The sequence below is a fragment of the Eretmochelys imbricata genome, chromosome 23 (genome assembly GCF_965152235.1).
Source record: "Eretmochelys imbricata isolate rEreImb1 chromosome 23, rEreImb1.hap1, whole genome shotgun sequence".
Taxonomy (NCBI): domain Eukaryota; kingdom Metazoa; phylum Chordata; order Testudines; family Cheloniidae; genus Eretmochelys; species Eretmochelys imbricata.
The window spans coordinates 15,286,177-15,308,203 of record NC_135594.1 but is presented as its reverse complement, the minus strand read 5'-3'; the positions used below and the strand labels follow the sequence as shown (position 1 = coordinate 15,308,203).

The 22,027-nt window shown below is 67.0% G+C and overlaps 3 protein-coding genes and 3 non-coding genes across 6 annotated transcripts; 2 read left to right on the top strand and 4 right to left on the bottom strand.

Annotated features, from left to right (window-relative positions):
* The first annotated feature begins 844 nt into the window (after positions 1 to 844).
* TULP2 (TUB like protein 2) lies at positions 845 to 7,134 on the top strand. The gene is given in 14 exon segments (XM_077840196.1): positions 845 to 973; positions 1,227 to 1,380; positions 2,236 to 2,349; positions 2,447 to 2,560; positions 2,908 to 3,006; positions 3,277 to 3,441; positions 3,750 to 3,850; positions 4,100 to 4,285; positions 5,200 to 5,312; positions 5,465 to 5,579; positions 5,877 to 5,903; positions 5,905 to 5,976; positions 6,219 to 6,390; positions 7,001 to 7,134. Coding segments are annotated over 14 exon segments (1,695 nt in total).
* A 1,914-nt stretch (positions 7,135 to 9,048) lies between these two features.
* Positions 9,049 to 13,586, top strand: DHDH (dihydrodiol dehydrogenase). Its single transcript, XM_077840195.1, is given in 10 exon segments — positions 9,049 to 9,138; positions 9,345 to 9,456; positions 9,842 to 10,005; positions 11,164 to 11,229; positions 11,231 to 11,305; positions 11,307 to 11,348; positions 11,350 to 11,419; positions 12,720 to 12,844; positions 13,119 to 13,269; positions 13,474 to 13,586. Coding segments are annotated over 10 exon segments (1,008 nt in total).
* A 2,213-nt stretch (positions 13,587 to 15,799) lies between these two features.
* RPL13A (ribosomal protein L13a) lies at positions 15,800 to 19,927 on the bottom strand. The gene is made up of 8 exons (XM_077840674.1): positions 19,836 to 19,927; positions 18,992 to 19,064; positions 18,239 to 18,304; positions 17,767 to 17,868; positions 17,234 to 17,319; positions 16,976 to 17,035; positions 16,151 to 16,273; positions 15,800 to 15,922 (listed from the first exon to the last, which is right to left on the bottom strand). The coding sequence occupies exons 1-8, from the start codon at positions 19,848 to 19,850 to the stop codon at positions 15,836 to 15,838; spliced, it is 612 nt and encodes a 203-aa protein (XP_077696800.1). The 5' UTR covers positions 19,851 to 19,927; the 3' UTR covers positions 15,800 to 15,835.
* On the bottom strand, positions 16,416 to 16,500 carry LOC144279335 (small nucleolar RNA Z195/SNORD33/SNORD32 family). Its single transcript, XR_013348662.1, has one exon. It is a non-coding gene; the product is annotated as a small nucleolar RNA Z195/SNORD33/SNORD32 family (small nucleolar RNA).
* LOC144279338 (small nucleolar RNA SNORD34) lies at positions 17,122 to 17,191 on the bottom strand. Its single transcript, XR_013348665.1, has one exon. It is a non-coding gene; the product is annotated as a small nucleolar RNA SNORD34 (small nucleolar RNA).
* LOC144279337 (small nucleolar RNA Z195/SNORD33/SNORD32 family) lies at positions 18,841 to 18,920 on the bottom strand. Its single transcript, XR_013348664.1, has one exon. It is a non-coding gene; the product is annotated as a small nucleolar RNA Z195/SNORD33/SNORD32 family (small nucleolar RNA).
* Positions 19,928 to 22,027: the final 2,100 nt, after the last annotated feature.

The window sequence follows — 22,027 nt, the reverse complement described above, 5'->3', positions numbered from 1 at the left end:
GGAGCCAGGACTCCTGGGTTCTCTCCCCTGCTCAGGGAGGTGAGTCTAGTGGTTACAGCAGGGGGAGGGGAGGGGAGAGGAGGGGGCTGTGAGCCAGGACTCCTGGGTTCCATGTGTCCAAGGGGAAACCAAGAACAAGTCCTGTGGTGCTCAGTGAATTTTTCTCTCCTCCAGGCCCAGCCGGAGTCCGGCCACGACCACCCCCCCACCATGAACGCAGCGGGGCGGGGAGACACGTAAGCTTGGGGATGGGATGGGGGTCTGGGGGTGCGTTAAGGGGCGGGGGGGCGATGCACCGGGGGGGGGTGTAGTATGCTCGGGGCAGGTTGTCTTTGCGCTCAGCCTGTCTGGTCCTCATTAATCCCTAATGAGCTAATCCTGTTTTATCGGGGGGGGGGCTTAATTAGCAGCTGTTGCTTCCCTCATTCCCCCTTCCCTACTTGTTGGGATCGCTCCTTGCCCCGTTTCTAAACAAAGGGTCTCTATGCTGGGCCCCCCAGGGTCTCTTATACCCTTCCAGGGGACTCCCCAGGCCAAGGCCCCCAACTTCCCCTCCTTAGAGTCCCCCTGCTTTGAACCCCCCCGAGTCTCTCAGACCCTACCCCAGAGGGGCCGTGTCCCAGCACCAGGCGAGGGGTCCCATTATACCCAGCCCCCATGCCCCACCCCAGAGGGGCCGCATCCCAGCGCTGCATGGCGGGGGTACATCTGGGGGCACTTATGATGTCACAAACCCCGGCGCCGTGGCGATCGGAACGCCCCCGTGCCCCGGCCGCAGCAGCCCCTGGGACTGGCGAAGGCAGGGTCTGCTGGGGTGGCCCCTGGGTGCACAGTCAGCGGCGAGATGGCGCGGAGTTCCTACCAGCGCCTGCCCTCCCACCCCATCTCGCCGCCCAATGCCCCCGGCTCCTTCTCTTCCAGCGGCCTGGGCGAGGAGCCTGCTTCCCTGCGGCAGCAAAAGCTGGAGCTGCAGGTAGGTGCCTGGGGCGGTGCCCTCGTGCCTCCGAGGGGGTTCTGGGATTGAGGGGATCAGGGCTGGCTCCCCACGGGGTTCTGGGTTCGAGGGAATTGGGGCTGGGAGTGGTGTCCCGTCGCCCCCGGGGGGTTCTGGGATTGAGGGGATCAGGGCTGAAGCTGGATCCCAAGGTGGGGTGGGGGGGTGTCACCCCAGGGCAGTGCCTCCAGGGACTGTTCTCCTCTCCTGCCCCCTTCCCCCCCACCCCCAGCGCTGCATCTTTGAGAAGAAGCAGCGCCGGAAGCGCCAGGAGCCGCTCATGGTACAGGCCAACCCCGATGCCAAGGTGACGGGCCGCCGGGGGCGCCGGCCAGAGGAGCGCACCCCCCTGATGGAGTCCTGCAGTGACCACAGCCTCTGCAACGGTGAGAACGGGGGCAGAGGCGGGAGCCAGGGTGCCTCCGTCCTCACCCGTGTAACGAGTTCCCCCCTGGTCTCAGCCCTGTTTCTTCACTGGGTTGATTGGCTGACTGGTGAAATCCCATACAGTCAGGTCACGGTGGAGGCGGGACTCTCCCTCCTCCAAACCTAAGGTAGGGGCGTGGCTCGTCAATTAGGGGCGAGGCTTCCAAAAAATAGGCCCCACCCCCTGACAGAGGTAACGCCACAAGGAGGGTTAACAGTTTGCCTGTGTCAGAGAAAAAGGCAGGGGAAAGGGGCGTGGTTTGTCCATGGGGGTGTGGTTTGCCAATGAGGAAGTGGCTGTCCTGGTATCCCTCTGTCAGTCAAGAGAGAGGTGGAAGGGGCGGGTCTTTTTGGGGGTGGGGCTTGCGAAGGGTAGGCGGTGCTTCCAAGAACTAGGCCCCGCCTCTACCAGCCGTAGTGCGGGCAGCCATCCCATAGGAAAAAGAGAGAAGGGGCGTGGTAACTGTGGGCGTGGCCAGTTATTTGTGGGCAGGGCTGATAGCAATTAGCCTCCGCCCACTGGCAGGTGGCCTCATACAAAGGGCAGAACTGCTCCCCCTCTTAACCAAAATAGGGCAGGGAAGGGGTGGAGCTTGTCTGTTTTGGGCGGGACTTCCAGTAATTAGGCCCAGGTAAAGGAGTATGGGATTTGGGGGTGTGGCCGATGGGCACTAAGCCCCACCCACTCTAAACTGTAGCATGGCAGAGCGCCCATTGTCTCACCCAATGGGGCGGGGCTTATCTGATGGGGGCGGGGCTTGTCTGCGGGGGGCGGGGCTGGTGCCCGGGCGGTGACGGACTCTCTCTGCCCCTAGGAACCAGCAACCCCTTCCTGGTGGAGTCGGTCCCGGAGGCCCATCGCCCTGCTGACGCCTGGGGCAGCTCCGTGCACCTGGACCGGGGCCCCCGAGCTGCGCAGGAGGCCGCAGGTAAAGGGGGAGGGGCAGATCCTGGGTGTGGGGATCCCCGGTGGGACCCCCCCAGCTCCACCCGCCCACCCACTCACTCTCTGCCCCCCCCATCCAGGTGCCTCCGACGCAGAGCTGGAAGAGGCCGTCCTGGAGGACACGCGGCCCATCAGCAAGGCCAAGGCGGCGCCCAGCTCCAGGCGCCGGGGCTGGCCGGCCAAGCAGAGAGGGGGTGAGCGGGGGCCGCCGGCCTGGCCGGGCCGGGGAAACGGGTGCAACCGTTGCCGTGCAACCGTTGCCATGCAGGTGCACCATTTTATGTGCACCGGTCCGTTGCCAGGCAACCATTGCCACCTTTAGACAGGCACCACTCTGTTGCTGTGCAACCGTTGCCGTGCTGCATGCCCAGTTCTGTTGCTATGCAACCGTTGCAGCGGATGCCCCACCTTGTTGCTGTGTTGTGACACTCCGAACCCCTTAGCAACGGTTGCTATGATGTGCCCGGCCTGGCCTTTTAAAGGGGACAGCGTGCCCTTTGACCCCCCCCCCTTTACCCCTGGCCCCCTCTCTGCCCCGCAGCTGGCCGCGCCGACGCCCGACGCCCCCGGAGCTCGAAGCCGAAGGCCCCGTCGCCCGCGCGAGGGGAGCGAGTCCCCTCTGTCATCGTGGAGTTCAGAGGTGGGACACTGCGGGGATCTGGGCTGTGGGGGGCAGCGGGGCAGGGCTGGACGTGCGAAGGGGGCTCATGGAGACTGCGGCCCTGGTGCAAGGGGCCCGGGGGGGGAGAGGGGCGTGCAGCTGGGTGTGCGAAGGGGGGGGTGCAGCCCTCGTGTGTGAGGGGGCACAAGGGGGTGTCACTGCCAAGCGCCCGTGCAAGGCCGGGGTGAGAGCAGCTCGGCGTGGGGGGGGGGTCCTGCTCCAGCACTTACCCCCCCCCCGTCCCCCCAGACCCTCAGGACAGCAGCGATGGGGACGCCCCTCTGGAGGCCGGCGCTGTGGGCTGGGAGTCAGCCCAGGAGGGGGACTCGGAGGGGGAGGGGCAACCGCCCCAGGACCCCCCAGTGCCCCCTTCCCCTGTCAAGAGGAAACAGGACAGGAAGCTCCCAAGCAGAGGTGAGTTGCGGGGGGGGGGGCGAGGAAGAGGGGCATTGTGGGTAGGGGAGGCTGTGGGGGTGGATTGATTGGCCCCTCTGTGATGATGGGGGCCCGGGTTCGGCTCGGTGCAAAGGATTCTGGGACAGAGCGGTGAGGTGGGGGGAGCGCCCGGTGGGGTGGGGGGTAGGGCGGGCCAGGGTGTATGTGTGCCGGCGAGGGGGGCTCATGGGATGAGGGCTCTCGGGGGGGGGCACTCAGGGCGGCTTTGTGCGGGGGAGGGGGCCTGGGCTTTCTCTGACCTTCCCCCCCCCCCATCTCCCTCCCAGGGTCTCTCGGCAGCCCCCCCGGGAGCAACGAGGAGGAGGAAGGAGACCTCGACATCCTCTGCAGATCCCTGGAGCCCGCGCTGGAGCCCGACACCCCCAGCGTAAGGGTGGGGTAACACGGGGGGGGGTGCCCAGAGGACGCCCCTGTGCCCGGCTGCCCCCCACCGGGATGGCCTCTTGCACCCCTTTGCACGAGGCCCCCGTGCCCCACACATGCCTTCTGCACTAGTATCTGCCCTGGGCGTTTGCCCCCGGCCCCATGAAACCCCCGGCCCAGGCTCCCCACCCCGGGCCTCTCGTCACTCCCCTGCCCCCAGCCCCCTGCAGGCCTCACCCCTCTCCCTCCCCAGCAGCTGCCGGAGTTGGCGCCGGGGACCCCGTGGCCCCCGCGGCCGGAGGAGCTGGAGGGGTTTGTGCTGCGCCCGGCGCCCCCCGGGGTGACCGTTCGGTGCCGCATCAGCCGGGACCGCAAGGGGGTGGACAAAGGCGTCTTCCCCTTCTACTACCTTCACCTGGAGAGAGACGATGGGAGGAAGGTAACGGGGGGCGGGAATTATGGTGGGGGGGAAGCGGGGCACTGTGGGGCACAGGCTAGGGGGAGGCAGAGAAGGGGGTGCTGTGGTGCGCAGGCAGGGTGCAAGCAAAGAAGGGGGGTGCTGTGGAATACAAGCTGGAGGGAAGCAGCAGAAGAGGGGGGCGCCATGGGACACAGGCTGGGGAAAGGCAGAGAAGGGGGGTGCTGAGGGGCAGAGCCTGAGGGGAGGTAGTGGAAGAGGGGGGCGCCGTGGGGCACGGGCTGGGGGAAGGCAGAGAAGGGGGGTGCTGTGGGGCACAGGCTGAGGGGAGGCAGCGGAAGAGGGGGGCACCGTGGGGCACAGGCTGGAGGGAGGCAGAGAATGGGGGCACTGTGGGGCACAGGCTGGAGGGAGGCAGCAGAAGAGGGGGGCGCCATGGGACACAGGCTGGGGGAAGGCAGAGAAGGGGGGCGCTGTGGGGCAGAGGCTGAGGGGAGGCAGCGGAAGAGGGGGGCGCTGTGGGGCACAGGCTGGAGGGAGGCAGAGAAGGGGGGCGCTGTGGGGCACAGGCTGAGGGGGGGCAGCGGAAGAGGGGGCGCCGTGGGACACAGGCTGGGGGAAGGCAAAGAAGGGGGGGTGCCGTGGGGCACAGGCTCTGAGCAGGCAGAGAAGGGGGGTGCTGTGGGGCACAGGCTGAGGGGAGGCAGCGGCAGAGGGGGGCACCATGGGACACGGGCTGGGGGAAGGCAGAGAAGGGGGGCGCCGTGGGGCACAGGCTGAGGGGAGGCAGCGGAAGAGGGGGGCGCCGTGGGGCAGAGGCCAGGGGAAGGCAGAGAAAGGGGGCGCTGTGGGGCAAAGGCTGAGGGGAGGCAGCAGAAGAGGGGGGCGCCATGGGGCACAGGCCAGGGCAGGCTGTTCATTTCTGTCTCTCTCAGCTGTTTCTCATGTCTGGCCGGAAGAGAAAGAAAAGCAAAACTTCCAATTACCTCATTTCCCTCGACCCCATCGACCTGTCCCGGGACGGGGACGGCTTCATGGGGAAAGTCAGGTGGGTTCTGTGCCCACCCTAGAGGGGCCGCGCCTCCTTCTGGGCGAGGGGTCCCCGCATACCCAGCCCCCGGGCCCCACCCCAGAGGCAGTCGCATCTCAGCACTGGGCAAGGGATCTCCAGGTGACCAGGACTTTCTGATCTCCTGGCAGGTCCAACTTGCTGGGCACCAGGTTCACGGTGTTCGATAATGGGACGAATCCGGACAAAAAACCCTTCGTCCCCGAAACAGCTCCGATCCGGCAAGAGCTGGCGGCCATTTGCTACGTACGTGAGAAAATCTTGGACCCGGGGCACTCCTGTGGGGAAGCTCACAGCACCGGGATCCCCAGGGCACTGCTGCAGGGAAGCTTGCAGCGCTGGGAACCCCGGCTGGGGGCACTGCTGCGGGGAAGCTCACAGCGCTGGGAACCCCGGCTGGGGGCACTGCTGTGGGGAAGCTCGCAGAGCCGGCATCCCCAGCTGGCCGCTGTCTTGGAGATGAGGAGGGTGTGGAGGGTTTTCGGGGCAAGGGGGGATGTCGGGCGATGACAGGGTCATAGATTCTCTGCTGCTCCACAACAGGAGACCAATGTGTTGGGGTTCAGGGGCCCCAAGAAAAATGACTGTGATTATCCCCGGCATGAACACGGACAACGAGAGAATCAGCATCCGCCCCAAAAATGTGAGGCTGCTGGGGACACGGGCCGGGGAACTGCTGTGGGGAAGCTCGCGGCGCCGGGGCACCCCAGCCGAGGCACTGCTGTGGGGGAGCTCACAGCACTGGGGAACCCCAGCCAGGGCACTGCTGCGGGGACACCGCTGCGGGGAAGCTCTCAGTGCTGGGGAGCCCCGGCTGGCGCACTGCTGTGGGGAAGCTCGCAGCGCTGGGGTCTAACCCCCTCGTGGCTCCCTGGCTCTCTCTAGGAACACGAGACCCTGCTGACCCGGTTCCAGAACCGAAACCTCCAGAACCTGCTGGTTCTGCAGAACAAGGTGCCGGCCTGGAACGAGGAGACCCAGTCGTACGTGCTCAACTTCCACGGCCGCGTCACCCAGGCCTCCGTCAAGAACTTCCAGATCGTCCCCGACCACGACCGTGAGGGGCGGAACTGGGGGGAGATGGGGGGGGAGCCAGGCCGGTGCTGGGGTGGGGGGAGAAGGGAGGTGACAAGGGAGGGATGAGGGCTGCCCCCTCTCTCCCGCCCTTGGCTGACAGGGCCTGGGGGTTGGATTGGGCTGGATTTGGGGGGCTGTGCCGAACACACTCACCCCCCAACGGAGTAACCCTGTGCTGCAGTTTCTGGGGGGGGGAGGTGGATTGGGGGGCATTGGAGCCAGATCAGGGCTGTTGGGGCAGATTGGGGAGATTTGGGGTGAGGCTCAGGGGGATTTGGGGAGGCCAGTGGGGCAGGTTGGGGGGATTTGGGGAGGCCGGTGGGGTGGATTGGGGGGATTTGGGGGGCAATCGGGGGGATTTGAAGCAGCCGGTGGGGCGGGTTGTGGGGTATCTGGGGTGAGGATCGGGGGGATTTGGTGGGATCGGTGGTGCGGATTGGGGGGAATTTGGGCGAGATGGGGGGGTTTGGGGAGGCTGGTGGGGTGGATTGGGGAGTGTCTGGAGTGAGGATCGGGGAAGTTTGGGGGGGATCATGGGAATTTGGGGGGCCGTGCCCCGCCCACTAACCCCCGTCCCCCTGCCCCCCCAGCCGAGTACATTGTGCTGCAGTTTGGCCGGGTGGCACCCGACGTCTTCACCATGGACTATCGCGCCCCCCTCTGCGCCCTGCAGGCCTTCGCCATCTGCCTGTCCAGCTTCGACGGGAAACTGGCCTGCGAGTAGCCCCCGGACATGACCCCGTGACCTCCGACCCCCGCCAGCCTGCACAGGACCCCATGACGCCCAATCCCGTGCCCTTGGAATGACCCTGCGACCTCTGACCCCACGACCTTGGAATGACGCCGCCATCTCCGACCCTATGACCTCTGCCGTGATCTCCGACCCTGTGACCTCTGACCGATGCTGACCTACTCTGAGTGGCTGGTTTCTCTCTGACCCACCCCTTCCCCTGTTGACGGGTCCTTGTCACCCTTGACCTCTGATTCCTTGACTTTGCCCTTTGACCTCTCACCACTCCGACCTCTGGCATCTTTAATGTCATTCTTGACCTTTGACCTCCCCACCTTGGCCTCTGACCTCTTTGGGCCTAGCTTATCCTTGACCTATGACCCCTGATTTTCTTTGTTGCTCTCTGGTCTTTTGATGTCATCCTTGACCTGTGGTCTGTTTGACCCTTGACCTCTGACCCTTCGTCCTGACCTTTGCCCTCTGGCCCTGAACCATTTCACCTCTCTTGAAGACGATGCCGTGACGGCAGCTGCAGCCGCCATCTTGATTGACTCAGTTTCCCCCTGCCCCCAAAGAAGCAGGGGTCAGGGCTGTTTTGGGGGACCCCCCAATGCATGGACTGTAAAGTGCCCCTCACCCCTAAGAGTGTAACAGATTCTTGATCCAAATAAAATCTACCCAGAAGCGAGACCCCTGAGGGGGGCTGGTTGTTGAGTCCAATTTGGGGGTGCCCCGCCAACCTCACCCCCAGGTTGCTGGATCCCCTGAGCATTGCCCTAATCTTGGGGTCCCCTCAGGCCACTGTTCCTGTCCAACCCCCCTGCCCTGAGCCCTTCAACCCCCTCACCACTAGCGCTGACCTCCCCCGAGATGCCCCGTACCTCACATGCCCCCAGAATCCCACTGCTGGGGGGTATCGGCTGTGACAAAGTGCGCCTTGTCTCTATTATTGTTATGAGACCTGTGCCTGCCTCAGTTTCCCTTCTGTTTTGCATGGCTGCCGGGTGTGTCCGTTTGCTCTCTGGGGAGGTTGGGGGGTGGGGTGGTTGGGGGAGCACCCAGGTTCTGAGCCAACAAGGGCAACCCCAAGCTCCCCCCCACCCCGGCTGTGCCCCCACCCCCCGGCCTACAGCCACCCTGGCAGGGGGATGAAGGGCTGGTGTTGGATGAGTGGGGCCGGGCCGTGGGGCTCACAGCAGCTTGGCAGGGCGCTGGGCTGACCCGCCCAGACCCTACCAGACTCCTCAGCCCGGTGCCAGCCCGCGGACAGGTCTGTGGTTGGCAAAGGGGTCAGCGTCCCTGCCAATGCCCCATGGGGGGCTGGACTCGCAGCTGGGGGCTGCAGAGAGATGGTGGGGACCGGGGGATCACAGCTCGGTCTCACAGGCCAGGGGGCCCTGTCCACTATGGGGTCATGCCCAGAAGACTGGTTCCAGGCTGGGGCACAGAGTCGGCCCCATGGGTCTGTGACACCCATCCCCCCTCCCCACCCCGGTGAGCCCCCCGTCCCCTTCTCCCTCCCAGCCCTTTGCTCACCCACTCCAGTGACCCCCTTCACCCACAGCCCCAATCCTGGTGCCCCAAACCGAGGCCATAACGGGGGGGGTGGGAGTGAAGGAGAAAGAGATGGGCGGAAATCATCCCCCCCATCCCGCCTCACATCCCCCCGTCTGTGCCCTGGAGGAATGGGGAGGGGTGACCCTCCCCCTGTTGAACCCGCCCCCATGCCCAGTGACATAGGGTGTGCCACTCTGCCCCGGGCCGCCCCACCCCGTCCCGCCCCCACACCCGTGCAGCTGCTGAGTCGGATCCACCATGCACCAGCCAGGCCTGGAGCAGGAGAGACGCCGCTGCCCCCCACGCCCCCCAGGAGCTGGGACCTGCCCCCAGCCCAGCCCACCCAGGGCCATGGCCACCCGCTGGGGCATCTGCTCTGCTGGCAGGATCAGCCACGATTTCCTGGTGGCCCTGAAGACCCTCCCGGCCACGGAGCATAAGGTGGGCCTGGGGGAGAGGCCGCAGGATGCCTGGGTTCTCTACCCGGCTCTGGGAGCGGAGCGCGGAGGGCGGTCCAGTGGTTAGACCAGGGAGGGAGGCTGGGAGCCAAAAGTCCTGGGTTCTTGGCTTAGTGTTCACTGACTGGCACGGGGGTGGGTTCTGGGGGGGTCCCGGCTGCCTCATCCCCACTTTAACCTCCCCCCCAGGCTGTGGCCATCGCTGCGCGTGATCTCGCCCGGGCTCAGGAATATGCCCAGAAACACGGGATCCCCCGAGCGTACGGGAGCTACGAGGAGCTGGCGCAGGACCCCGACGTGGGTGAGCCCCCGGGGGACCCCCATGGGACCTGACCCGCGGGGGCGGGGCAGGACACGGGGCCTTTCCCCTCTAGGGGGCGCTGGCTCCCATCCGGCCCCAGGGCAGGGAAGGGCTGGCTCAGGGGGGTGGGGAAGGGGGCCCGGGGCCTTTCCCCTCTGGGGAGAGTCTGTGTGTCCAGGGATACCTCTGGGGCAGGCTGAGACCCCCAAAGTGTGGGGACTGGTCTGGGAGGGGTGAATGGCAGCACGAGGGGTGACCTGGAGCCAGGACACCTGGGTTCTCTCCCTGGCTCTGGGAGGGGAGTGGGGTCCAAGGGTTAGAGCTGGAGGGGGGCTGGGAGCCAGGACTCCTGGGTTCCACCCCCATTTCACACTTCCCATGGCAGACGTGGTCTACGTGGGGGTCATAAACCCTGAGCACCTGCCCGTGGGGCGGCTCTTCCTGGGGGCCGGGAAGCACGTGCTGCTGGAGAAGCCCCTGGGGATGAACACGGCGGAGGTGAGGGAGCTGGTGCAGCTGGCCCAGAGCCAGGGGGTCTTCCTGATGGAGGTGAGTGACCCCCTAGAGCCCCCCTGCAGCCCAGTGCCCCCCAGCACCGGCCTGGGGCATCAGGGCCGGTCCTGACCACTCAGGGAGAGCACCCCGCTGGGCCCCTTGCCCCGCTCCCTGCAGCCCGGCACCCCCTACTGGGCCCCCTGCTCCGCTCCCCTCAGCCCAGCACCCCCTGCCGGGCCCCTGCTTCCCTCACCCCAGCGCCCCCTGCTGGGCCCCTGCCCCGCTCCCCTCAGACCAGCACCCCCTGCCAGGCCCCCCTGCCCTGCTCCCAGCGCCCCCTGCTGGGCCCCCTGATCCACTCCCCTCAGCCCAGCACCCCCTGCCGGGCCCCCCACCTCGCTCCCAGCGCCCCCTGGCGGGCGGCATCCCTGCTTCCTGCACCCCAGCACCGCCTGCTGGGCCCCTGCCCCGCTCCCCACAGCCCAGCCCCCCCGCCGGGCCCCCCGCCCCGCTCCCCGCAGCCCAGCGCCCCCTAGGGGGCGACACAGAGAGCCATGGGCTGAACCCCCCAGAGCCAGCGGGGGAGCGGGGCGACCGGGAACAGCCCCTCCGTAGAAGGGACGTCCCTTAGTTCGGCCTCTGGGCCCCACGAGCCGGGGAATTGCCGAGCGCTGGGAGAGCCGCGGGGCGCGCCCGGCGTGGGAACGGGGATGATGATTAATACCCCGGGGGGCGGGCGCTGGGCAAACAGCCCCTGAGTGTGGAAAGGCCCCGCGTGACGATCCCGGGGGGCCGGCACCGTGGGAGCCACTGGGGACAGGCCCCGACAGGCTGGAGCCGGCCTCGCCCATGAGCCGGCCCCTGAAGGGGACCCAACCCCCGGGTCACGGGTGCCTAGGGAGGGGTAGAGCCACCCCCCATCCGGTTCTGGCACAGCGCCCGCTACCATTGCCTTGGGGCCAGCACCCACAGCCAGGGGCCAGCACCCCCTGCCGAGCCCCCCCATTCCCTGCAGCCCAGCGCCCCCTGGCGAGCCCCCCCGCCCCGCCCCCCCCCGCAGCCCAGCGCCCCCTGGCGAGCCCCCCGCCCCCCACAGCCCCAGCGCACCCTGGCGAGCCCCCCGCCCCGCCCCCCCCGCAGCCCAGCGCCCCCTGCCGAGCCCCCCACCGAGCCTCCCCAGCTCCCTGCTCTGTTTCTGCCCCTGCCCCCCAGGCGTTCTGGACCCGCTTCTTCCCCATCTCAGAGCAGATCCGCCAGCTGCTCGCCCAGGGGGCGGTGGGGCGAGGTAAAGCTGATCTCGGTGACCGTGGGGCACCCCATGGAGAACATCCACCGGCTGGTGGAGAAGAAGCTGGGGGGGCGGCGCCGTCCTGGACGTCGGCTGCTACGGCATCCAGTTTCGCCAGCATGGTCCTCGCGGGGGAGCGGCCGGAGTCCATCGTCGCCTCGGGCTTCCTCTACCCCTCCGGTACCGGGGGCTGGAGTGAGGGGGCACCGGCAGGGTGTGGGGGGCAGGGGAGGAGGGGGGCTGCAGGTCGAGAGTGAGGGGCACCAGCGAGGGGGGTCAGGACTCAGAGGCACCAGCAGGGCTGTGGGGGCCAGGAATGAAGGGCACCATCGGGGTGGAGGGGCTTGCGGTTTGGAGGTGAGGGGGCCACCGGCAGGGCAGGGGGGGGCAGGACTCAGGGGCACCGACAGGGTAGGGGGTTGTGGGGTCAGGCATGAGGGGCACCAGCAGGGAAGGGGGGCTGTGGGTCGGGAGGGACGGGCAGGGACTCAGGAGCACCAGCAAGGCAGGGGGGGTTGTGGGTCAGGTGTGAGGGGCACCGGCAGGGCAGGGGGCCAGGGCTCAGGGGCACCCGCAGGGCAGGGAGCCAGGGCTCAGGGGCACGGGCAGGGGGGCTGTGGGTCGGGCGTGAGAGGCACCGGCAGGGCAGGGGGCCAGGGCTCATGGGCACCGGCAGGGCAGGGGGGCTGTGGGTCGGGCATGAGGGGCACCAGCAGGGCAGGGGGCCAGGGCTCAGGGGCACCGGCAGGGCAGGGGGGCTGTGGGGTCAGGCATGAGGGGCACTGGAAAGGTCAGGGGGCCAGGGCTCAGGGGCACTGACAGGGCAGGGGGGCTGTGGGTCGGGCGTGAGGGGCACCGGCAGGGCAGCTGTGGGTCGGGCATGAGGGGCACCGGCAGGGCAGGGGGCCAGGGCTCAGGGGCACCAGCAGGGCAGGGGGGCTGTGGGTCGGGCGTGAGGGGCACCGGCAGGGCAGGGGGGGTTGTGGGTCGGGGCGTGAGAAGTGAGGGGCACCGGCAGGGCAGCTGTGGGTCGGGCATGAGGGGCACCGGCAGGGCAGGGGGCCAGGGCTCAGGGGCACCAGCAGGGCAGGGGGGCTGTGGGTCGGGCGTGAGGGGCACCGGCAGGGCAGGGGGGTTGTGGGTCGGGCGTGAGAGGCACCGGCAGGGCAGGGGGGCTATGGGTCGGGTGTGAGGGGCACCGGCAGGGCAGGGGGGCTGTGGGTCAGGCGTGAGGGGCACCGGCAGGTCAGGGGGGCTGTGGGTCGGGCGTGAGGGGCACCAGCAGGGCAGGGGGGCTGTGGGTCGGGCGTGAGGGGCACCGGCAGGGCAGGGGGCCAGGGCTCAGGGGCACCGGCGGGGCAGGGCGGCTGTGGGTCAGGCGTGAGGGGCACCGGCAGGGCAGGGGGGCTGTGGGTCAGGCGTGAGGGGCACCGGCAGGGCAGGGGGGCAGGACTGAAGTGCTGCTGTTTCGGTTTCCCAGGTGTGGACGAAACCACCTCGGTGATCTTGAAGTACGCGGGCAAGCGCCAGGCCGTGGTGTCCTGCACCATGAGCGTCGAGCTCCCCAACCAGGCCTGGGTCTGCGGCACCAAGGGCTCCATTGAGGTGCGGGGGGGGGGGGGGCACAGAGGGGGCAGCTCCTGGCCTATGGCCCAAGGATAAGAGAAGACCAGGAAAACTGGCTGGGCACCAGGACTCCTGGGTTCTCTCCCTGGCTGGGGGAGGGAAGTGGGGACTAGTGGGGGGGGGGGGGGAAGTCCAGAGTCTTGAATTTTCTCTTTGTCTCTATGAACAGCGTGTGGGGAGCTGGGGCAGGTGGGTCAGATCCTATCGTGGGGGGGTGCTTATTATTAACCCTTTCTTCCCTGCATCCTCCTAGCTCCCCGCCCCCTGGTACGCCCCTACCACCATGATCGTGAACCACCAGCGCCACGAGTGCCCCCTGCCACCCGCCCCCCAGCCCCTCAACTTCTCCAACGGCACCGGCATGCGCTACGAGGCCCAGCACGTACGCGAGTGTCTGCTGCGAGGTAAGGGCCGGACGCCAGGGGTCCCGCTCCCGGGGCAGGGAGCCAGGACTCCTGGGTTCTCCCCCTGGCTCTGGGAGGGGAGGGGGGCAAGCTCCAGGGTCTCTCCCCACATCCAGCCATAGCAGCCCACAGCTTGCTCAGCCCCTGGCTGGGGCACTGCCCAGGGGAAGCTCGCAGCCCCGCCTGAGGTGTCTCTCCCCGCAGGCCTGAAGGAGAGCCCCATCATGAGCCTGGCCGACAGCGAGCTGGTGGCCTCCATCATGGACACGGTGCGACAGCAGCTTGGGGTGACCTTCTCCGAGGACCAGCAGGGCTGAGCGCCCCGGCTGCCAGGAGGACGCGCCCTGGTTGGGGGGGTGTGGAGTGGGGGCCAGCATCAATGAAGGGGCTGCAATAAACAGGACCCTGCCCAGCTGTGGTGTGACTCCTTGTGGGACAGACCTGGGGGGGATGGCGGGGAGAGAGGAGCGCAGGACGCCTGGGTTCTTCCCCAGCGAACACACATTTATCTTACAGCCATCCCCCCACAGCACCATCCACCATCCCAGCAAGCCCCCCAAGCTGAGATCAGGGCACCCTCTGTTGGGCAAACACCCTCCCCGCACGCACACACCTGCCATCAGAGCGAGGTACAGCCCCCCCCTTGTGGAAAGGCTGCCCCAGAGGAAAGGGGGGGGTGGAGGAACACCCTCTAACAGCAGGCGGTTGCTATGCCTGCACCCGTCCAGCAGGGGGCGTTGCTCCTCCCCCGCAATCAGTCTAGAACAGGGGTGGGCAAACTTTTTGGCCCGGGGGGCACAGTGGGGTTGCAAAACTGTATGGCAGGCTGGGTAGGGAAGGGCAAACAGCCTGGCCCCCCCTCTGAACCCCTCACCCATCCAACCCCCCCCCGATCCTTGTCCCCTGACCACCCGCCCCTAACCACCCCCCGGGACCCTGCCACCTATTTAAGCCCCCCTGCTCCTTGTCCCCTGACTGCCCCGACCCCTATCCCCACCCCTGCCCCCCCCACACACACACATCTTGTCCCCTGACTGCCCCCCCCCCAGGACCCCACCCCCTATCCAACACCCCCTGTTCCATCTCCCCCGCCCCCCCCCCAAACCTCCACCCCATCCGACCACCCCCGGGACCTCCTGCCCCCTTACCATGCCGCTCAGAGTGGCAGGACAGGCTTGTTGGAAAGCCTGGGAGGTGGGCGGGCGCAAGCCACACAGCAGCATGGCTGTGGGGGCAGAGGCCGGGGGCTAGCCTACCCAGGCAGGAGCTCAGGGGCCGGGCAGGATGGTGCCGCGGGCCGGATGTGGCCCACGGGCCGTAGTTTGCCCACATCTGGTCTAGAGCCTAGAGTCAGCCTCACTCTTAAGTCGATTCCTAGAAGCCTGCAGCTGAGTCGGGGGCACGAGGCTCCGTCAGGGGACTCCCCCTCTGCATGCCACAGGCCCCTCCTAAATCCCAACCCCCCAGGCTGGGGAAAGAGCAGGAAGAGGAAAAAAAACGGCCCCCGGCCATAGCCTAGCTCTGGGGCTCCAGCAGTGGGGGCGAGGGGCCAGAACAAGCAGCCACGGGCAGGCCACGTTTCACCGACACCACATCCAGGCCGGCCGCCATCAGCCCATCTCGAGCTCCCCAGCCTGGCCCAAGGGCTAACAGAATCGGCGAGTCGGAGCAGGGGACCCGTGGGAGCTCGGGGCCTGGCCCCAGGGCGACGCTGCCGGATTCCCCCCTCCACAGCCAGCGTTTGCCACTCCAGGGGGGTGGATACGTCGCAGAGGGGCCAGGGAAGAGGCCCAAGGACGACTCCAGGATCAGAAAACCTGCCCGAGAACGAGCAGAGAGAGGGGAATGGGGGGAACGACCCTTGATGGCCTACCAGATCCACCAGGCAAAGTGAGACAAATTCCCAGTGGAAATAAGGCACCCGGAGTCGGGGGGGTGGGGTGGGGTTAACCCTTGAAGCACCCCCCCCCCGGGGGTGGAGTGGATTCTCCATCCCAGGCACCCAGAATGGAAGTCAGGGCAGCTCCAGGGGGTCAGACGAGGTGGGGCGACTCCTCACCCCACGAGGATCGATGAGAAGAAGCGTCCCAGAGCCACGGGATGAGCAGCTGCATCCTGAACACGCTGCCGGCGATGGGGGGAAGCACTTGGGTTCCACCCCCCGGCCCCTCAGGGGTTGGGCTGGGGCTTAGGGGGTGCCAGGGAGATTTGGGGGGCCCCCGCAAAGAGCTCAAGGTGTTTCTCCTCCAGGGGAAGGCCCCGCAGGGGAGAGGGCCTCGAAGGTGCCCATGCAGCGTTCTGAAACCCGCAATGACTCGGACTGCTGGGGTGAGCGATGGGGTCTCTGGTCCCGGCCCAGGGCCGCTCCGGGAGGGGTGCGAAGCCGCGGGCTCAGTGCGGGGAGAAGCGGGTTAGTTCTGTGCTACATGGGAGGGGATTTGGCCGGCCCAGCCAAGCCCCAGAGTGACCCGGCCTCCCAGGCCAGGCAGCCGGAGCTGGGCCCTGTGAGAGACGCACGGAGGGGCTGGACGGAAGTGGAGGGGCTGGTTTTATTGAGGTTCAAGGCTCAGACCAAGATGCCGTATTGCTTCAACACGTCGGTGTACCTGGCGATCTTGCCTTCCACGTTCTTCTCCGCCTGCTTCTGCAGTTTCTGGAAGAGACGCCCAGGGAGGAGGAATCAGACCGAGATTCGGGGGAGCCCCCAGGGAACGGGCCCATCTCCCTGCGGGGTGGGTATATGGGGACCCGGCGCTGGGATGCAGCCCCTCTGGGGTGGGGCACCGGGGCTGGTCCTATGGGGACCCCTCGCCCAGCGCCGAGATGCGACTCCTCTCAAAGGGGGAGTGTTCGAGGCCCCATGACCCCCGGAGATACTCACCATCAGCTTCTTCTTCTTGTTGTAATGCAGCTTGGCTTTCTCCTTGCGTTTCTCCTCCAGGGTGGAGGTGATGGCTTGGTACTTCCAGCCAACCTCATGGGCCAGGCGCCCCAGGAAGGCAAACTGCGGGGGCAGGGGAGAGACGGGTCAGGAGAGAACCTAGGAGTCCTGGTTCCCAACCCCCCCCCCCGCCACACCCTGCTCTAACCCACCAGCCCCCCTTCCTGCAGGATCCCAACTAAGCCAGGTCGTGCTGTGCCCCCAGGTGGTCTCAGATGGTAGTGCATGTAGGAGGTTGTCTCATGGTCGTGAGACTCGAAGTGAAGTGAGTTAGCATCATCACCGACCGCCCTAGGTGCCAGCTCCCAGCACCGGGTAGGGCACAGCCACTGGCTGGATGTGGCCAGGGCATCACTGGGCAGATGGCACCTGCACTGAACAAGGCTGTCCCATGACTGGCCACTAGCTGCCTCGTGATATTGAAGACCAAGGAATCATGTGGCAAGTAGTCCCAAAGGTTAACACCACACTACCTAACAAACCCATTACCTCTGATGAATTGCTGGTCTCCAATATCATGTGGGCACCAGTTCCCAAGGTTAATACCACTGGCAAGTGAATATATTGCCTCGGAGTTGGCCCTGGCCCTTAGTACCATGTTGTGAGTAGTCCCATGGGTTAATGGCTCCCCGAGTTTTGCCTTTGAGGAGTCCTTTGTTCTGACAGGCTGTGGAACTACCTGCCTCATGACAGTGCTGCCTTCAATCAGGTTTCAACCTCCTGCCCCATCTCCCGTGTGGAAACGGGGCTCTGGGAGGGACGTACCTTGCGCGTCGGCTTCAGGCGTACGACTTTCAAAGCAGCGGGTACCACCATCCGTTTCCTCTGCACGGGGGGGGGGGAGGGGGGGGGAGAGAAGATAGTTATGGGTACGAAGCAGACGGGGTGGGAGAGCAGAAGAGCGGGTCTGGCGTGTCTCAGAGTCAAAATTTTTCTCACCCAGCATCAAACAATGTAGGTAGATGGATCATCATGGACACGGGCCCCCCCATCCCCCCTGCGGCCCCCAGGGGGCACTGTTACCTTGTCGTACGGGGGCGGAATCCCATCAAAGACCTTCAGTCTCTCCAGGGCGGCCTGGCCTCGCTTGGTCTTGTGGGGCAGCATCCCTGCAAGGAGAGGAGACCAGCTGCTGGGAGTGGGCCTGCGGCTGGGGCGCTCTGCGCTGTGGGTCTCTGCCCCCCAAGCTCCATAAGGGCGGGGCTGGGACACACTGCTCTGAGACTGCCCTCTGCCCCCCAAGCTCTATGGGGGACAGATAAGAGGGCCCTGTGCTGTGGCTGTTCCCTGCCCCCCCTCAGGGCCCACAGGGGATGGATCATGGTGTGGCCCAGGTGCCCTGCGCTGTGGGTCGCTGCCCCTCAGGCTCCATAGGGGGCGTGTCTGGGACACACTGCTGTGGCTATTCTCTGTCCCCCCCTCCCCTGGGGATGGATCATGGGTATGGCTCAGGCCCCTGCGCAGTGGTTGTTCCCTGCCCCCCCGTGGCACCTCAGTGCCCCCCCCCCCCCCTGTACTGTCCCCTGAAGCCCAGCCCAAGCATGGGGGGTTGTTACCTCGGACCGTGCGCCAGAAGATGCGGCTGGGGGCGCGGAAGTGGTAGGGACCGCGGGACGGGTTGGTGTTCATGCGTTTGCGGAGGAAGGCCAGATACTTCACTGGAAGGAGAGCAGAGCGGGGTCAGCCAGGGAGCGACTCTCCCGGATGCCTGGGTCCCAGGCCCAGTTTGGCTACTGAGTTCGGGGGAGGACACCCCCTCCCTGGGCCTCAGTTTCCCCTCCCACCCTCAGGGTAGGGAGCTCGTGAGCCAGTCAGGACAGGGTCTGTGCAGCGCTCAATACCATAGGGGGGTCCCACACCCTCCAACACTACCATAATACTGTGGGGCACTGCCCCCTTCTCTGCCTGCAACGGACCAAGGGGAGGAGGAACTGGTGCTAGGTAAACCAGTACCCAAGCAGCAAGGGAAAAGGGGGCTCAGAAAAGGACCCCGGCGTCCTGGCTCCCGGCCCCGACGGTGGCACTCACGTTTGTTGCGGTAGAAGTTCCCGGAAATGTTGATGCCCTCGCATCTCACCACCACCACCTTGCGCCCTGGGAGGAAGGCAGAGCAGGACGTTAACGAGGCCGCATGGCGAGTGGGGAGCCGGGGCACAGCGACGCGGGGGGTTCCAGGCCGTGCAGGCCCAGGGCGGGACACGCCGGCCACGCCACCGATGGGGAGCGGAATCGCCACAAGCCCAGGGACCGCCAGGCGGGGGGAGGGGATTCACGGCTGCAAAGTTACTCGGGCTCCTGCTTTGAGCCCATCGCCATGGACTCAGGCCAGGGGCGGCAGGAGAGGCAGAGGAGACTGGAGTGTTTAACAGCAGGATCAGGAGACCCACCCTTAGCAAACACCATGGACCTAGAGAACCCAGGAGTCCTGGCTCCCAGCCCCCTGCTCTATCCTGCTAGACCCCACTCCCCTCCCAGAGCCGGGGAGTGAACCCAGGAATCCGGCCTCCTCCCCTCGTCTGCCCACTAGATCCCTCCTAGAACCAGGGAGTGAACCGAGGAGTCCTGCGTCCCCCCTCCCCACCCACTCCCCTCCCAGGGGAGAGAACCCAGGCGTCCTGGCCTCTTGGGGAGCAGTCTCAGATGGTAGTGCATGGATGGGGTGTTCTCACGGTCGTGAGGCTCAAACACAGACAGCATCATCACAGACCCCCTCCAGCGGAGCAGGGCCTAGGCAGGGGGAGGGATCCCAGGCCTGGGGGGCACCCCCCCAGCAACACTCACCCAGCAGGACCTGCTTGGCCACGATGGCTGCCAGGCGCCCCAAAAGATGGCCACGTCCATCGATGACCAGAACCTGAGGGGAAAGGGGAGAAGGTCATCAGTTTGGGGGGTCCCAGGTCCCACCAGATAGGATGAACGAGGGGGTGCTTGTGCTGGGGAAGCACCAGCCAGCTCTGGGGGCCCCCCACCCGCAGGGGAGCTGCCCCCAGCACCACTAGAATCCCACTGGGGGGCTCCACGTGGCACTACAGGGGTCTCACATCCCACAAAGTGGAGGCTCCACTTCAGCCCCCCACATCCTTTCTGCCCAACCCAATCTACTCACCCTACCCAAGGCTCCCGCAACAGCTCCCCTGCCCCTCCTCCCACCCCACAGCCCCCCTGCCCCTCTCCCCACAGCCCCCGCCCCTCCTCCCACCCCACAGCCTCCCTACCCCTCCCCACACAGCCCCCCCACCCCACAGCCTCCCTACCCCTCCCCACTCAGCCCCCCCACCCCACAGCCTCCCTCCCCCTCCCCACACAGCCCCCCCGCCCCTCCCCACACAGCCTCCCACCCCTCCTCCCACCCCACAGTCCCCCCCGCCCCTCCCCACACAGCCTCCCGCCCCTCCTCCCACCCCACAGCCCCCCCGCCCCACACAGCTCCCCACCCCACAGCCCCCCTGCCCCTCCCCATTTCCCCCCACACCGCCCCCCTGCCCCCCCATACGCCTCCCCCCTTTGGGGCTCCCCTCCCCCCCACAGTGCGAGGAAGCGAAGGGGGGCCCCACCCCCCACTTGCCCCGCCCCGCGGGGGGCCCCAGAAGCCCGGGGGGGGGGGCCCTCCGGGCCCCGCGCCCACCTTGAACTCCGCCATGCTCGCCGGCCGCACGGGAAAGAGGCTCCGCCTCGCGCACACCGCGGGGTCTCCCCTTCCGGCGCGGGGCGCGCAGGGGCGGAAGTGAGCGCAAGCGGGAAGTGAAGGCAGCTTCAGGGCCGCCATTAAGGGCAGCGCGGCGCCGGAAGTGACGCTACCAGTGGGAAGGAGGGCAGGCGGCCCTGGGCGTAGCAGCCAGGAAGGAAGGGCGGAAGTGACGACAAGAGGCAGGCACAACAGCGTGAATCAAAGGCGGATCAGACCGGAAGTTACCGTGGTAGCCGTCGAGAAGGCCGCCATGATGGGCAACCAAACCGGAAGTGGAGCCAACCCCCCCAAAAGGGGCGGGGGGCCACATCAAGCCCCGCCCACTCCGTGTATATTGAGTTATGTAAATGAGGGGGAACCCCCCCATGCTCCCATACAGAAGGGGTCACAGGAAATGGGACCCCAAATTGCCCCTCCCCCACCACAGGCCCCTCCCCCACCCAAGGGGCTCCTCGGTCTCCACGAGGGCCCGCCAGCCCCGCCCCAGCGACCCCCACACACACATTGCAGGGCCTTCCCCGATCCCCCTCCCCCACCGCCCCACACGCCAGCCCCTCGGCCACGTCGCCACCTCCCCCCCGGCCCCGCAGGCCCCAGAGCTGGGCGCAGCGTCGCCCCCGGGCCGGATCCGGAGGCCCGAACCCCCCTCCCCCCTGCTCCCAGGGAGGCCCCTCCCCCATCAGCCCCTCGGTCCCCCCCCCTCCCCCCCCCGCCCCACGTCCTTCCCGGCTGCCCCGGAGGGCGACCCCCCAGCCTGTGTGTGGGGCCGGCGTTCTCTGCTCCCGGACGGCGCCCCGTGAAAACGCAGGCGGGTCGCTGGCCCCCGGCGCCCCCCCGGGCTCTGGGGCCCTGTCCCGGGCTCGGCGTTATGCCCCCCGCCCGCAGGCCGTGTGTCGGCGGCGAACGGGCTCAGGGACGACGTTCTGGTTTCTGGATCAAGCTGGGAGCGAGCGCAGGTGTAAAGGGGACTCTTGTCCCCTTCCTAACGCTCAGTGGTGGGGGAGGTGGTGGCCAGCTCCCAGTACTCAAAGGGGGAAGGGTCGATGGGACGTCAGGACCCTGAGGCTGACAGGCCCCAGGAACAGGGGGGCTAATCAGGAGGCCAGAGGGGTCCCGTCCCCTCTGTGAGCTGGAATTGCCTGGGCCAGCCAGAGCGGGGCCGAGCTAAGGAGGGAGCCGGGCCCGAGCAGAGCTGGGGAATGGAGCTGGGCCAGACAGAGGGGCCAGAACAGCAGCCCAGGGAGCTGGAGGCAGAGCGGGGCTGGGGCTGGGGCAGTCTGGAGCCAGGTGCGGTGAGCAGCTGGGGGGATCGAAGGGAACCCTGGGCACCGGGCCCAGTGCAGGGAGACGCCCCCAGCCAAGAGGCCCTGCAGGCCAGACTTGGGAGGGTCGTAACCCCGATATGGCTGGGGCAACCTTTGGGAAGAAGGGTCCTGCCACCTACAGCCTGAGGGCGTGTGGCCACCGAGAACCAGAGCGAGCGTCCAACCCGCAGCATCCCTGCAGCAACGGCCAGGGCCTGGGACGGGTGAGGAACAGGCTGAACTTCCCTGACATCCCAGAGGCGCTTTTACTGGGGTCCCCGTGCCATAGGGCAGGTGACTTGTTTCCTTTCACCTTCCCCATCTTTTCCTTATTTTCTTATGAGTTGCTGTTTCCTACTTTCTACGTGCTCTGAACTCTGTGCAATGATCAGTGGGTCAGGGAAGCATCCGGTGCAGAGACAGTGCCCCGGAGTGGGGACACCCTCGCCCCTGTCCGAAGTGACCACGACAAGACTGGGGGTCAAGCCCGCAGGGATCCAGGGCCCAGCCCTGCCGGGGTTATGAGGCCTCTGCTGCACAGGAGGGAGGAAGGGGAGCCCTCGAGGTCAGGCAGGCCGCTGGGTAAAGGCAGTGGGAGCGAGGACTCAGATCCTTTCACCAGCCAATCCCACCGGGGCGGGTATAAGCCAGGAAAGTTCCCCACAACGGCGGGACCATTCCCCCGCTTACACAGGGCCTAGGGCCCTGCAGGAAACCCCCCTGCTCGATGGCGGTTCCCCGCGCACAGGTGCGTAGACAGAACTCTCCGGTAGCCAGTTTTTAATCCATTTCACGCGTTAATTTTCTAGTGTTCTCGGGTTTTCA